Raw genomic sequence first — 13885 nt, 5'->3', positions numbered from 1 at the left:
TGACCCTGGGGGACAATCTAATCCATTCACATTATTAGCATATATTAGCAGTGGTTACCCAGTCAGCCACCATGTTGAATGCCATTACTGTACAGTTGCATAACTACTGGAAATATTAAGTGGTTTGGGGAGATGCTCGACACAAAATGGGCACTATAAAAAGGGAAGTTTGATTTTCCAACACCTTTCTTGCAAAATTCACATAACTGAAAAAATCCATAGGTAAAAATTAGAACTACAGAAATTTGATTGCTATATTATTTGTAGGCCCGCCAACATTGCATTTTAAAAAAAAGCAGCCGCCCACAAAACGTATGTGTACTCTAGTTCTACACCAAATAAATCTTGCAAAGAGCCAAGACGCATTGTCCCCTCCTCATATTTTATGCTACAGCTTCAAGGCTCATCCTGCGATCTCTGGGATCATCATAGCAAGTATCGCATCGGCAACAGAGACAAACTAGTGGCTGAGATGTTAAATAGAGAGCTGGGAGAGGGGGATGTGATCAGATCTCACTGAGAAACCAGCAAGGCAAGAGGGAGGAGAAAGACTTGCAGCATCACAGGGGGTGCAACTGTGGCACGAGAGAGGGATCCCGAGAAGGAGGACGAGAGCTGACTAATTTTCTCAAGCAACATGAAAATGGTTATCCAAGTCTTGTGCTTTTCTCTCTTAATGAGCTTATACAAGTGTGCAGTGATCACTGGGGTAAGTTGCTTTTATTTTCCTTTTGTCGAATTGTTGGAGAAGTCTGACCATGTGTTGGGAACTTATGTGAACATTTGCAATAAAGGTGGACTGTGATTTTGGCAAGTCTGGGACAGAAGAAGACGAGCCATCCTGATGATCTTTAGAGCTAAGATCTTGGGGCTAGCGTGTTTTAAAATCTAACATCTTTTCAGCTTTCCTGTGACAAACAGCTGTGAAACATTCATTGTTATAATACTTTTTGGTAGTAGTTACAGAACGTGGACTGATAGCTGACCCTGGCACTAATCGATAGTTATTTAATGTTACCAGTGGTAGCTATTTAATGCAACTACATTCAGCTGGAACCAAAGTGATGAGTTTTGTTTGAGTCAAAATGTAAAGGTCAGGGTAAAGGAAAATTAAATTAACGAAGGGAAATTCCAGGATGAGTTTCATTTTGGATACAGAAATTAAATTGTTAATGTATTCACAAATTTTATAAGCACATCTGGAAATTCAATATGTAAAAAAAATAATCCTGTAAATTAAAAATATACAAACACAAAAAAATAGAGTATTATCAGCTACTGTGTTCTCTTGCAAGGCTTGTGGTGTTCTGAGCTTTTGACAAAGTCTCAGGTCCTGGACTTATGGAAGTGCATGAGAAACTTTGCTTTAATTTATTCCAAAGGATATTTTTAACACTCTTGAATTCAGGGGAGGGGATTCAAAATGTGTCCATCCGGTTGTGTAAGAATTCAAGCATTCATATGGATAAGCAGATCAAATAATGTTTTCTTTTAATTTTTCTTTTTAAAATTAGGGTTGACAACCTAGCTGTGCTAATAACACTGGATAGTAAACATTGTGTTATTCTGTGTCATGTGATTATTTCTTTCCATTCTCACTAAAAACACTTAATGACATATACCTCCCTCAGGGGAAGACATTTCTAGCTTTATTAGATTTATTTCTTAACATGAGATTGTTTAGATAAATTGATGAGATGAGTTCCGCTCTGAACTGGTGCAGATGTTACATTTTTAAAGATTTACAGTATGTTCTTCCATATGTCAATTAATGCCTGATTTGCGGACTCACAGAAGATCACAGCAGCTACGTCTGGGATAGGAAAAATCTAACCATGGGGAAAGCTCCAGAGACCTTCCATGAGTTCATGTATTACATATTACATGTTTCACATGAGCAGATCACATAAAACAGTTTTGCATACCAACTAACTGCAATAAGGCTGCTCTGGCTTGTAGGTGAAATTCTTCGACAGGAGCTGAGGGCAAAACTCTCCTTGATTTGTGGGGTTGCCAGCCTCCAGGCGGTGGCTGGAGATCTCCCACTATTACAACTGATCTCCAGGCGACAGAGATCAGTTCATCTGGAGAAAATGGCTGCTTTGGCAATTAGACCCTATGGCACTGAAGTCCCTCCCCTCTCCAAACCCTGCCCTCCTCAGGCTCCACCCCCAAAATCTCCTGGTATTTCTCAACCCGGAGCTGGCAACCCTATTGATTTGATGATTGCTTACAATGTTACTTATTAAAGAAATATGTCTTTTAAAACCTGTGCCAGATACGGAGGTAGTCATGATACTTGAGAGCCTGGTGCAGTAATCCTAAGTGGTAAAAATTATAATAAATGGAGTCTGCAGCCCTATACATATTTACTTGTAAGTCCCTTTGACCTGGATTGGATTTAACTCCCATTACATATGTATAAGACTGAATCGAGGTCACATTTAAGTGACTAATTTTAGAGTGAGACTCAAACCCTTATTTCTGGATGATCTTTATTTATGATGGCAACTTATGAAAAGCTGCAACAGTGAAAGTATTATAGGACAAAAAAGGGTTTAATTTTTCTGTTTATATAATGAGGTCCAGCTACGAACTGTCAGATAGTACTTTGGAAGGATTCTACACTTAAAACTTTGCTTCAACCCTCTTCAGGGATCTCCCACCAGCTGTCAATTACAGAAATATCAAGTCATACTGCCCTCCTAGAATTACACCATTTCAGTCTGTATATGGATGATCATATGTATCAGTGTTTCTCATTTTTTTGATCTGCAAATATGAAACTATCAGGCTATTAGAACCCTCCTCCTTGACATACTAACAACTTCTCCTGTTCAGCTGTTGTCAGAGTGGTAACCATTCCCCTATGCCACTAGTTAATGAAGCAGCAAGGCTTTTGTGATAACCTTTTACTCACTTAAAACCTGGGAAAATAGGCTCTAGGAGTCAATTTTAGTGCAACCCCCACATTTTAGTGCAACTCAACCAAACTCACACCCAAGTTTCCCATCTTGACATGTTTCTGTCTCCAGGCAAACAAATACCACTTGCCCGCCACAAAGGCAGAATGAGCACAGAGTGATAACAGGAAAATAAACCACAGTTAAGCCAGGTTACGGCAATCATACATAAAAACAACAGCAAAAAATCCAACCTTGTTAAGACTAACCCCTGTGGTTAACAACCCAGCTTCAGAACTAGTATGAGGTACCTGAACTATTCATAGTTAATATGGTGGTACAGGTTAAGATGATCAATTAGCTATGGTTATTTGCATTAAAACATGGCTTTTCATTATATTTGAACCAGCCCACTGAGTTCTAGCATGTTTGCATTGGATTCTTTCCCCCCACTAAGAGCACAATATTTATCAGATACCTATTAAATTAAAAGGAAGGTGTCATTAAGAAGGGTTTCTTTTTGAAGTTTAAACTAGAAAGGGTTATTTATTACTAATACACTTCAACTAGTAATCTTTAAAGATTACTAATAATCTTTAATATTCTTTAATATTACTATTGCTATTACTAATAATTACTAATAATATTACTAATAAACTTTAAAAAGACGGAAGCCTTTTATGGTACAGTCCTATGCAGAGTTACTCCAGTCTAAAACCGCTGAAATCATTGATTTAACTAAACAACATATGAACTAAAACCTTATATTGTTAATATAAACATTGAAAAATGAACACTATCCTTGCTTGGGGATTTGATTTTCTGTAAACAGTGGCTCCAATTTGCTTGAGCTATTGAGTTCCATGATTCTGTGGCTGCTAAGCACATGGGGAAGCATTTTACTTGGACACGGTGTCATATAGGAAGCACTGTACACTGGAGAAAGCTAATAGCGGTGTACTTCCCCTGCTCTGGTGACAGGCAGCAATGCCACTGGGGTGAACAGACAAAGGCAGACATTTTGCTTGCATCCCCAGTGGGGAAGAGAAAGAGGGAAACGTTGCACTTGCTTCTCCCCTAGATGCCAGGAAACATTTGCTATCCTTGTTTCACAACTGCATTCAGAACCATAAAGAGAAGCTGCAGTGGTTCATTTGTTGCAGTCCCATTCATTTTTTTAAAAAAAGATCTGCATATCCTAACTTCTTATAATGTGTATGTCCATGCTGAAGGAAAGGAGGGAATCCTCACATACTGATGTCACAGAGCAAGCAGAAGTGTTGTGTGATGGTTCTGCCAACGGTATCCTCCCCTGATTCCATTCCTTGTATATTCAGTACAGAGATGATCCCACATTTCTACTAAACGTGGTGCCCGCCTGACAGTATTTTAGTTATTATTTGTATTTCATTTGTGCCTGCTATGCCGTGCTCAACAAAGGAAGTCACGGTCCTCAGTTTGCAAATCCTGAGCCAGGCTTTTAATTATAGGATATTTTGGAGGTCAAAATATTGTCGAAGGCTTTTGGAGGTCGTCAATTCATAGGGTGGCTATAAGTCAGAAGTGACTTGACAGCACTTAACACATACAACACCCATGGCCCATGGCTACTTATTTTATTGGGTCACCAAGTGCCTCCTTCAGTCAACCATGTCTATAAAACAGGACTGGTTATCTGTCTGAAATTTGTCAGAGGAACTTTTTGTGTGAGGGATACAATGCCTGAGAATCTTAGCCCGGTTGGGATGGACGGGGGATTACAGGTGGAAATACGTTTCCCATTGAAACCAAGAGAAACAAATTGCCAATTGAATAGCTGAAACAAATAGCTTTAATAAGAAATATAATGAAACCAAATGAGTATTTAAAAAAAAGAAAAGCAGGCAGAAATTAAAATGGGTTTATTTGCACATGCCTATTATCAAGTGCAACTATTTCAACAACAATTCAACATTGTGCCCCCTCCTCAAACAAAATAACAAACCCAACAAGGAAGGAACTGTCAGACTTTGAATTCTAATAACTAAGTGCTGATAGCTTCATTCTTGATAGATTATTTCCTGTTCCCTAAATACTTCTAATGGTTTCAGCATGAGAACTCATGAATAGGCTTGGCAGGATTTGATTTGTATTTGTTTAGCATCTCCCTGAATGAGACTGATGCTTATTTTTCCCTTGTCTTTACTTAATTTAAACTGTTTCAGTTTTAACAGATGCAGGAAATTGCATTATTATGTATTTGTCCTGACTTTTATCTATTTAAATCATGACAGCTGTAGCGCGTGAGTCAGTCATTTTTTTTTGTATGACAGCGTAAGTAGATATTTTAAAAGGATTAACCCATGTTAGAGCCACTACTGTAAAACACTAACAAAAGGAATTACAATGATAAAAAATTATGGCTGGAAGCAATCCTCCGATATCTCACCCAAGTCATTGATCAATATAGTAGGATCCATTGTGCCCTTACAGAGTAGCCTACACTTGTCAGCTTATCATGTGCTGTAAGTGACGATCAGAAATGACCAAGCAGGCCAACAAGTTCTTGAAGAAGTTTAGTATGACCCAAATGTATTCACAGGGTTTAGCTTGAACCTGGCACATCAAGTGTTACCGGTAGCTAAGAATCCACAAATGGCAGTCTGGTATGCCTCGCCCTCATCACAAACAGGTCCATTGTTGAAAAGCTCCCACTTTGCAATTCAAATCATCTTGTGTGTTTGCAGCATTAGTGTTCCTTACATTGTAGGTGCTGGTACTGGGGTGAGAAGAGAAAAGGCCAGAACTCCATTTTATTCCTAATGCAGAACCAAACTAGAACATTTAAGCCAGCACATTCTGCACTGGTACACTTGCGTGAACACATGTAGCTGCTTTAGTTGTTCTATCACAGTCAGTACTGTCTACTCTGACTGGCAGTGGCTCTCCAGGGTTTCAGGTAAAGGTCTTTATGTCATCTAGTATTTGATCCTCATAACTGGAGATACCAGGGATTGAAACTGGGACCTTCTGCAGACAAAGCAGATGCTCTACCACTAAGCCATGGCAGTTCTGCGCTGGGAAATACCTGGAGATTTAGGGAGCAGAGCCTGAGGAGGGCAGGGTTTGGAGAGGGGAGGGACTTCAATGCCATACAATCCATTTGCCAAAGCAGCCGTTTTCTCCAGGTGATCTCTATCGGCTGAAGATCAGTTGTAACAGCAGGAGATCTCCAGTCACCACCTGCTTTTTTGGTAACCACCTGGAGGTTGTAAACCCTAATTATGCAACATGTTTGGGTGGCCTTAATTCTTATACATGTGCAACTATTCTTAGACAGGTGGCACTGCTCTTGGTACAAGAAAAGATGCCCTCAAATCCTTAGTCAATCTGACAATTGTGTGAAGGTAGGAAACCTTGTGCAATGAGGCTGTTCCTGCCCTCTGGACATGCAGTGGATGGCCTTTCCAGACATGTTGTTTGTGCGGAGGCTGCATAGTGCATTTACTGATCCTGTCCCAGGTGTTGCTCCCTAGGAAGATATTCCCTTGCAAGTTCACACCGCTAAATCTAGTTTCTCAGAAATGGGATTCCTGTATCCCATAGTATTGTAAACAATGTTATGTATGAAATGTAGTTGTGCAGTCACCTGCCCTGCTACCCCTCCAGCCCAAATTGCTAAAGTAGATTACACACACAACATAGCAACAGAAGGAGAAAGCAGCAGCCTCTTCCATCTAGCAAAGAGCTGCTTTGCCAATGGTGCCTTGGATTATGTCTCCCTCCTTCCTGAGTGTAGGATGTGCCGAAGGTCACCCAGCAAGCTTCTGTTATGGAATGGTAATTTGAACCTGGGTCTCCTCCTCTGCCAAAAATGAAGATACAGCTCTGAAAACTGTGCTTTGTTATGCTCATGGATAAAATCGCAGTGATGAAACAAGTCCTTCTTAAGAAGACTCAAGTGCAGGATGTATTTGCTCAGTGCTGGTCTCCTTTCGTCATTTTCTGGAATTTGTAATGAAAGAAGTATTGGATTGGACCTAAGGAGCAGTAATGGATGTTTTATATATTTCCTGACTCAATGGGTAGTGTGGAAGCACCCCAAGTGTGGCCTCTGACTTCAAATCGTAATTGCCTAAAGCTATTTGCACAACACCATAGCCTTCCATAGAAAATTAAGTTCCATCAAACACCTCCAGGGGATCAGCAGTCTCATCAATCATGATGACTAGAAGGATTATGTACCAATATCCTACCATAAGACAGACTATGATCAGGATGTATCCCCTTATCTTTAACGTTTATTTTTCAAACAGTATATTCTCTGGCTTACCTTAATCCATCTCGAATGGCTTAACTTTTGCTTTTCGTAAATTATTTATTGAGGACCAACGCTCCTTTCAAAGAACCAATAATAAACCTCTACAGGGACACATAAGCTCTTGTCTACCACCATAGTCCAGAGAGCTTCTCAAAGTGTGCCCAAGGGCTTGGATACACTAGTGCACACAACTTTTGGTTTTTTTTCCTTAGAACAAGAGTTTCTTAATAGCACTGACAAACTCACCTATAAGCTCCTCTGGATTTCAGAAGTGGCTTGATATATACAAGAGACAGGCAGAGATGGCACAGGTTTTAAGATAGTAAAAAACCTACAGGGTGCCTAATAGGGTTGCCAGCTCCGGATTGGGAAATACTAGGAGATTTTGGGGGTAGAGCCTGAGGAGGGCGGCATTTGGGGATGGGAGGGACTTCAATGGGGTAGACTGCCATAGAGTCCACCTTCCAAATGAGCCGTTTTCTCCAGGTGAACTGATCTCTGTCTCCTGGAGATCAGTTGTAATAGCAGGAGATCTTCAGCCACCACCTGGAGGTTGGATACCCTAGTGCCTAATTCTCATTGTGTGGGTTTTATACATTGTGCCTTGCATTACCAAAGCAATCAGAAAGCACTGGCTTACTGTCTTTTTCATCCTATATATTTTCTTAAGTTTACTTATAAACCCCTTTTTATCTCTTATCTTTTATCACTCTCAGATTTTTCTTACTGTCTTAAAAAGTTTTGGCTAATGGGTACTGTTGTGGTGCTTCCTTCTAGGCCTGTGAGAGGGATCTCCAGTGTGGAGGTGGGACATGCTGTGCCATCAGCTTGTGGCTCCGTGGTCTGCGGATGTGCACTCCTTTAGGGCAAGAAGGAGATGAATGCCACCCCATCAGTCACAAGGTATTCATAAATGGCTTCTTCCCTTTCCTGGCTGCAACACTAGCCAGTTCCAACTGCTTCTGGTTCCAGTTGTGCCAGTCAAAGAGCTATTTTAGTTGGAGAATAGCTACTTAAGCTAGAGGAAAGTTTCAAATGTTGCTGAGAAGAATGGTACGATGCAAGCCACTATTACAACTGTTCTGTGCCTAGTCTAAGAAATAAGAGAGATTAATTAAAGAAGATTCCTAGATAGTTAAACAATTTATTTTTCTTGGGGAAGGCTTAAGTCAATTTTTCACTTTTATATTGACTTCTTATTTTCATTGTGTGTGCCCTCCCATGTGTGGGATCTTACAGGAAAATCTGTGAGTGAGTTGGTCTGTACATATAAACAGCCCATCTAGTGCCTGTCATTTATGTGATCCTTCGGCTCTTCGTGCGCCATGGAAATCCCACTACTTTCTTCCAAAGACAAGATATTTCTATACCCCTAGAAGGTTAGACCCAGAGGTTATCAAAAGCTAGCAAATGAAGCTACTGTAAAGTAAAAATGAACCTCTACTAGGGTTGCCTGCTTTGAGTTGGGAAATACCTGGAGATTTGGGGGGGGGGGGATTTGGTATCTGTGCCTGGCTTTCAGACCCTCTGAGGTGATCAGGTTGGCCACTGTGGGAATCAGGATACATGATCAGATGAACTGATTTAATAGGACTTTTTATGTTCCTGATAAAGAATACTTATCCGTTGCTTCATTTGTCTTTCACTTCACTCTAAATGTTCAGCTCCAAGCTACATCACAATAACATTATATAGTAGTTGTTTAGTTTCAGGCCACACAGACAAGGATGTCAATATTTGGCATTAAACCCAGGGGCTATTTTATCCATGCTTGTTGCCTCGTTCCATGCTCTGTTTCCCTTGGTTGCCAATGATGGTATATTGTTAATGTTCTCCATGTTTCTGTTTTCTCTTAAAGGTCCCTTTCTTTGGAAAACGACAACATCATACCTGCCCATGCTTGCCAAATTATATATGTTCCAAATTCATTGATGGCCGATACCGATGTTCTGTTGACTTCAAAAACATAGACTTTTAATAAAAAGTAGAGTCTCCTGGACCTTCCTATCCCAGAATTCCCACAGTGTACATCACTTAACTACATACGTCTGTCTTCAATACTTGTAAGGTCATTGAAGTTCCCATTTGCACAAGCATTGTCCATTGACTTACATGGGATTACAGCAATGTAGGAAGTCTGTAAAATTCATTGTTTCAGTGCCAACATGCAAGAATCGTGCTTACAAACAAATTAAGGGAGGTTTCAGAGTTGCAAATGTAAGCTTGGGGGCATTACTGTCAATGAGATCTGGGTAGGTCTATGTTTGTGGAAGAATATGTGCAAAATAACTTATAGGCATTGTAATGTACGAGGTGCAGTTTGTTTCTTCCCCTGTGAGTCTGACAATCAGGAAAGGCCAATGCAGCAGTTTTCCACTTCTTAGGTAGAGAGAAAATAAAGCATGAAATTCCCTTTTCCTTATTGATGAGTAATGAATCAAGCTTTTTTACATGTTACATTCTGGCCAGGTACGTGCATGGACATACAACGTCTGAGTCTGGAAGCAGAGGGAGGAAGAGGTCTCCACAGCAGCAGTCAGGGCATGTGCCCGTTTCTGGCAGATGACCCACTGCCACTGGTGAATGTTGCTGCATGGAGGAAAGGAGTCACTAAGACCTGAGGAGATTGCAAGGCAGTTGTAGAGGGCACATTTGCTTCTACTTTAGCTGAAGTGCAGCTATATAGAGTGGGGAAAGGGTTGCCAACCTCCAGGTACTAGCTGGAGATCTCCTGCTATTACAACTGATATTCCAGCCGATAGAGATCAGTTCCCCTGGAGAAAATGGCCGCTTTGGCAATTGGACTCTTTGGCATTGAAGTCCCTCCCCAAACCCCGCCCTCCTCAAGCTCTGCCTTAAAAACCTCTGGCTGGTGGCGAAGAGGGACCTGGCAACCCTAAGTGGGAAGCAGCACTGGGCAGAGACAATGGTGACAATGGCCTGCCTAAGGCACTGCAACCCTTACAGAAGTCAGTGTGGTGCTGAAGTTGCAGCCTGCCTGCCTGTGCCACCACCGCACCCTCTTTAAGGTTAGTGCATGCCCCTTCTTCAGGTAGCAGCGCTCACTGGTGGAAGTTGTTAATCTGCCAGCAAACTGCTGCATGTAAGTCACCACTGGGTTTCACCCGTATGATCAGTAAAAGAAGAAGAGGAGTTGGTTTTTATGTGCTAACTTTCTCTACTACTTAAGGAAGAATCAAACCGGCTTACAATCATCTTCCCTTCCCCTCCCCACAACAAGCACCCAGTGAGGTAGGTGGGGCTGAGAGAGTGTGACTAGCCCAAGGTCACCCAGCTGACTTCACGTGCCAGAGTGGGGAAACAAATCCAGTTCACCAGATTAGGGTCTGCCGCTCATGTGGAGGAGTGGGGAATCAAACCTGATTCTCCAGATTAGAGTCCATATTAAAAGCCCCACATTTTAGGCTCTCCCCCCACCCCCGGCTGACTGTTTCGGGGCTTCCTTTTGATTATGCATGCCTTAAACAACAGCTAAAGCATGACAGCAACTGGAAAACACGGGTAAAATGCGCGGGGAGAGCAAGGTGACCTCTGAATGTGGTGGAAAAGGCATGCATAATCAAAAGGAAGCCCCAAAGAAGTTGGTGGGGGTGACTGCAGGGAAATGTCCCTGAATAAAAGGCTGGCATGGGGGGCACAGAAGGCAGCTGGTGCTGGAAGGGAGGGAAGGTTGGGCGATTATGGCTGTTGACCATGCAGGAACTATGCTGATGGATGCCCAGGAGAGGCACCAGGCAGCCAGCCAGGTAAAATTGTGCAGATCACCTTTTAAAAAATGAAAACAAATGTATTCTTGAAGCTGCCTGAAACTGACTAGAAAATTATGAAATTACAGAGCTGCTGGTGGCAAGGAAGAAACAGCTAATTCCGATTGGACTACATAGGACTTACTCCTGAGCAAATTTAACTAAGATCTTTTGGTGTGGGGATTCGGGCTTTGTTGGATTTCAATAGGATTTCAATAACACTAGGAGCAGTGCAGAAAAACAGTTAAAATTCTGCTTCCTTGAGCAGCGTAAGAGAACCTTACAGACCCTTGTAAGGAAGCAACTCTATGGAATGCCTTGCAAAAATGTACTCTTTTTTAAGGCTGCCAAAATATTTTGATTTCAAACCCATCCCACTAACACGCATGGCTGGAACTGAAAGGATCCTCTTAAGACTGTGTGGTGTTGGCCCTTTTCGGTCTCTGAAATGTATGTTCTATCTCTGCTGAAGAATTCCAGGGAAAACTGAATAATCTTTGGAGAAGTATCATAACTTTCTTCCAGCTGCTCTGCTACTGCATGATCAATGGCACCTGCTGCTGATTTAAATTGGTGGTGTTACAAAGTGCCTTCAAGTTGCAGCCAAGTTAGGATGACCCTGTAGAGTTTTGAAGGCAAGAGACATTCAGAGGAGGTTTGCCATTGCCTGCTTCCACGTAGCGACCCTGGACATCCTTGGTGGTCTCCCATCCAAAGCCTAACCAGGGCTGACCCAGCTTAGCTTCTGATGCATTCCCAGGACACCTGAGGAGATCAGGTCAGCCAAGGCCATCCAAGTCAGGGCTACTGAAACTAGAACCAGCCAGTGTTCAGTCTCAGGAGGTTTTGAAAGCATGTAGAAAGACTTCCTGATTAAGTGGGAGGGACCCCTGATTTTCACTAGTAAAGTCTGAATAATCATCATTGCTCTGAAGCTATGGATGGCTATGTATGCATTGAAAAGATGGCAATGAAAGTGCCAAGGGTTTTAATGTTCTGTAACACAATGTCTGAAGTACTTATTTTATGTACATAAAGAACATCACTTTCAATGTGGACAGAAGCCCAGCCCTACATAGACTGAATATGAACCGTTGTACAATATTGAATGTTTCCCTGTAACATCCCTTATTGTCGTGTGTACTAATATGAATTATTTTCCTGTATTTTATCATAAATTATGTAGATACCTAATTTCTGTCTTACTGTGTAATGATTTTTTAGTCATCTTTGGCTGGAGACAGAGGACCAAACTACACATCTGGCCTTGAGTCAGGTGCAGGTGCCCCCAAACCAACTCCCTTTCCCCACAGAGACTGAACAGAAGTTTCTTATCCAAGCTCTGCAGCAGTTCTGTGGTTGCAAGGAAAGCGAATCTGATCAGGGGAACCTTCTTCTATCTCTACAAAAATTACACAAAAAATGTTTCAAAAATCTGCAAAACTTGTTTGTGACAGTGGGGCAAAAGGGAAGTAGTGTCTACTAGAAGGAGGATTCAGAAAGGTCTATGTGAGTTGAATTAGTATTACGGTTACTGGCATTTTCCTGCTTGCCTTTTCTTTTCATAAGGGGATGGAGTCAGATTAGGTTTGCCAACCTCCAGGTGGTGGCTGGAGATCTCCCGCTATTACAATTGATCTTCAGGTGACAGAGATCAGTTCATAAAATTGCCGCTTTGGCAGGTGAACTCTATGGCATTCTACCCCATTGAAGTCCCCTTCCCAAACCCTGCCCTCCTTAGGCTACAGCCCCCAAATGTCCAGGTATTTCCTAACCTGGAGCTGGCAACCCTATGTCAGATGCATAGTGCTTGCTTGGTGTTTGAAGGAGCAAGGAATAACTGGCACTCCATGCAAGAAAAGGGCAGATGGACAAGATTTTGTAAAGCATGACGGAGAGGTGTGTTTGTGTGTGTGTTAAAGATGGGGCCCACAATTACCAGAAAAGCAAAAGTTTGGGATGATGCTGTTCAGAGGATGTGGGCAAGTAGGCACAAGTATATTTCAGAGTAACACACCATGAAGTTCAAAAAGGACACTTTGCTAGACCTCAAGAGCAATTGTGGGGAGGCTGGAATCGTACTCAACAGAACATGGTATGCCAGTCTGGAAGGAATGAACTAGCACAACTTCAAGGGGAGGTGCCAAGAAACACCATAGAAGCAACAAAGTACACTCTGGTGTACAAAGCCCTTAATAATAATTCTGAGGCTGTCTGCATCTCATAGAATCTTACAGTTGGAAGGGGCCATACAAGCCATCTAGTCCCTGCTCAATGCAGGATCAGCTTAGAGTGTTTGTCCAGCCGCTGCTTGAAGACTGCCAGTGAGGGGGAGCTCACCACCTCCCTTGGCAGCTTCCACTGCTGAACAACTCTTACTTAAAAAAATTTCCCTAATATCCAGCTGGTACCTTTCCACTCGTAATTTAAACTCACTATTGCTAGTCCCATCCTCTGCTGCCAACAGGAACAGCTCCCTGCCTCTTCTAAGTGACAGCCCTTCAAATACTTAAAGAGAGCCATCACATCCCCCCTCAACCTCCTCTTCTCCAGACTAAACGTTCCCAAGTCTTTCAGCCTTTCCTCGTATGGCTTGGTCTCCAGGACCCTCATCATCCTCGTCGCTCTCCTCTGTACCCGCTCCATTCTGTCCACATCCTTTTTGAAGTGAGACCTTCAGAACTGCACATAATAATCCAGGTGCAGCCTGACCAATACAGTGTACAGCGGAACTATGACATTTTGTGATTTGGATATTATGCCTCTGTTTATTCGCCCCAAGATCACATTAGCCTTTTTTGTTGCTGCATCACACTGGCTGCTCATATTTAACTTACTGTCCACCTGTACCCCCAAGATCTTGTTCACATACACTGCTACCCAGAAGTGTATCCCCCATCCAGTATGCATGTCCC

At 42.1% G+C, this 13885-nt stretch overlaps 1 protein-coding gene across 1 annotated transcript; it reads left to right on the top strand.

Annotated features, from left to right (window-relative positions):
• The first annotated feature begins 623 nt into the window (after positions 1-623).
• PROK1 (prokineticin 1) lies at positions 624-9181 on the top strand. Its single transcript, XM_056845457.1, has 3 exons — positions 624-709; positions 7981-8106; positions 9062-9181. The coding sequence occupies exons 1-3, from the start codon at positions 638-640 to the stop codon at positions 9179-9181; spliced, it is 318 nt and encodes a 105-aa protein (XP_056701435.1). The 5' UTR covers positions 624-637.
• Positions 9182-13885: the final 4704 nt, after the last annotated feature.

The sequence above is a fragment of the Euleptes europaea genome, chromosome 2 (genome assembly GCF_029931775.1).
Source record: "Euleptes europaea isolate rEulEur1 chromosome 2, rEulEur1.hap1, whole genome shotgun sequence".
Lineage (NCBI taxonomy): Eukaryota > Metazoa > Chordata > Lepidosauria > Squamata > Sphaerodactylidae > Euleptes > Euleptes europaea.
The sequence above is the reverse complement of the archived record's forward strand: the minus strand, read 5'-3'. Positions and strand labels throughout refer to the sequence as shown.

Coding starts and splice junctions, on each gene's coding strand:
- PROK1 (XM_056845457.1), top strand. CDS start 638: ATGAAAATGGTTATCCAAGTCTTGTGCTTTTCTCTCTTAATGAGCTTA. Junction 710..7,980: donor AGTGTGCAGTGATCACTGGG/GTAAGTTGCTTT, acceptor GCTTCCTTCTAG/GCCTGTGAGAGGGATCTCCA. Junction 8,107..9,061: donor GCCACCCCATCAGTCACAAG/GTATTCATAAAT, acceptor TTTCTCTTAAAG/GTCCCTTTCTTTGGAAAACG.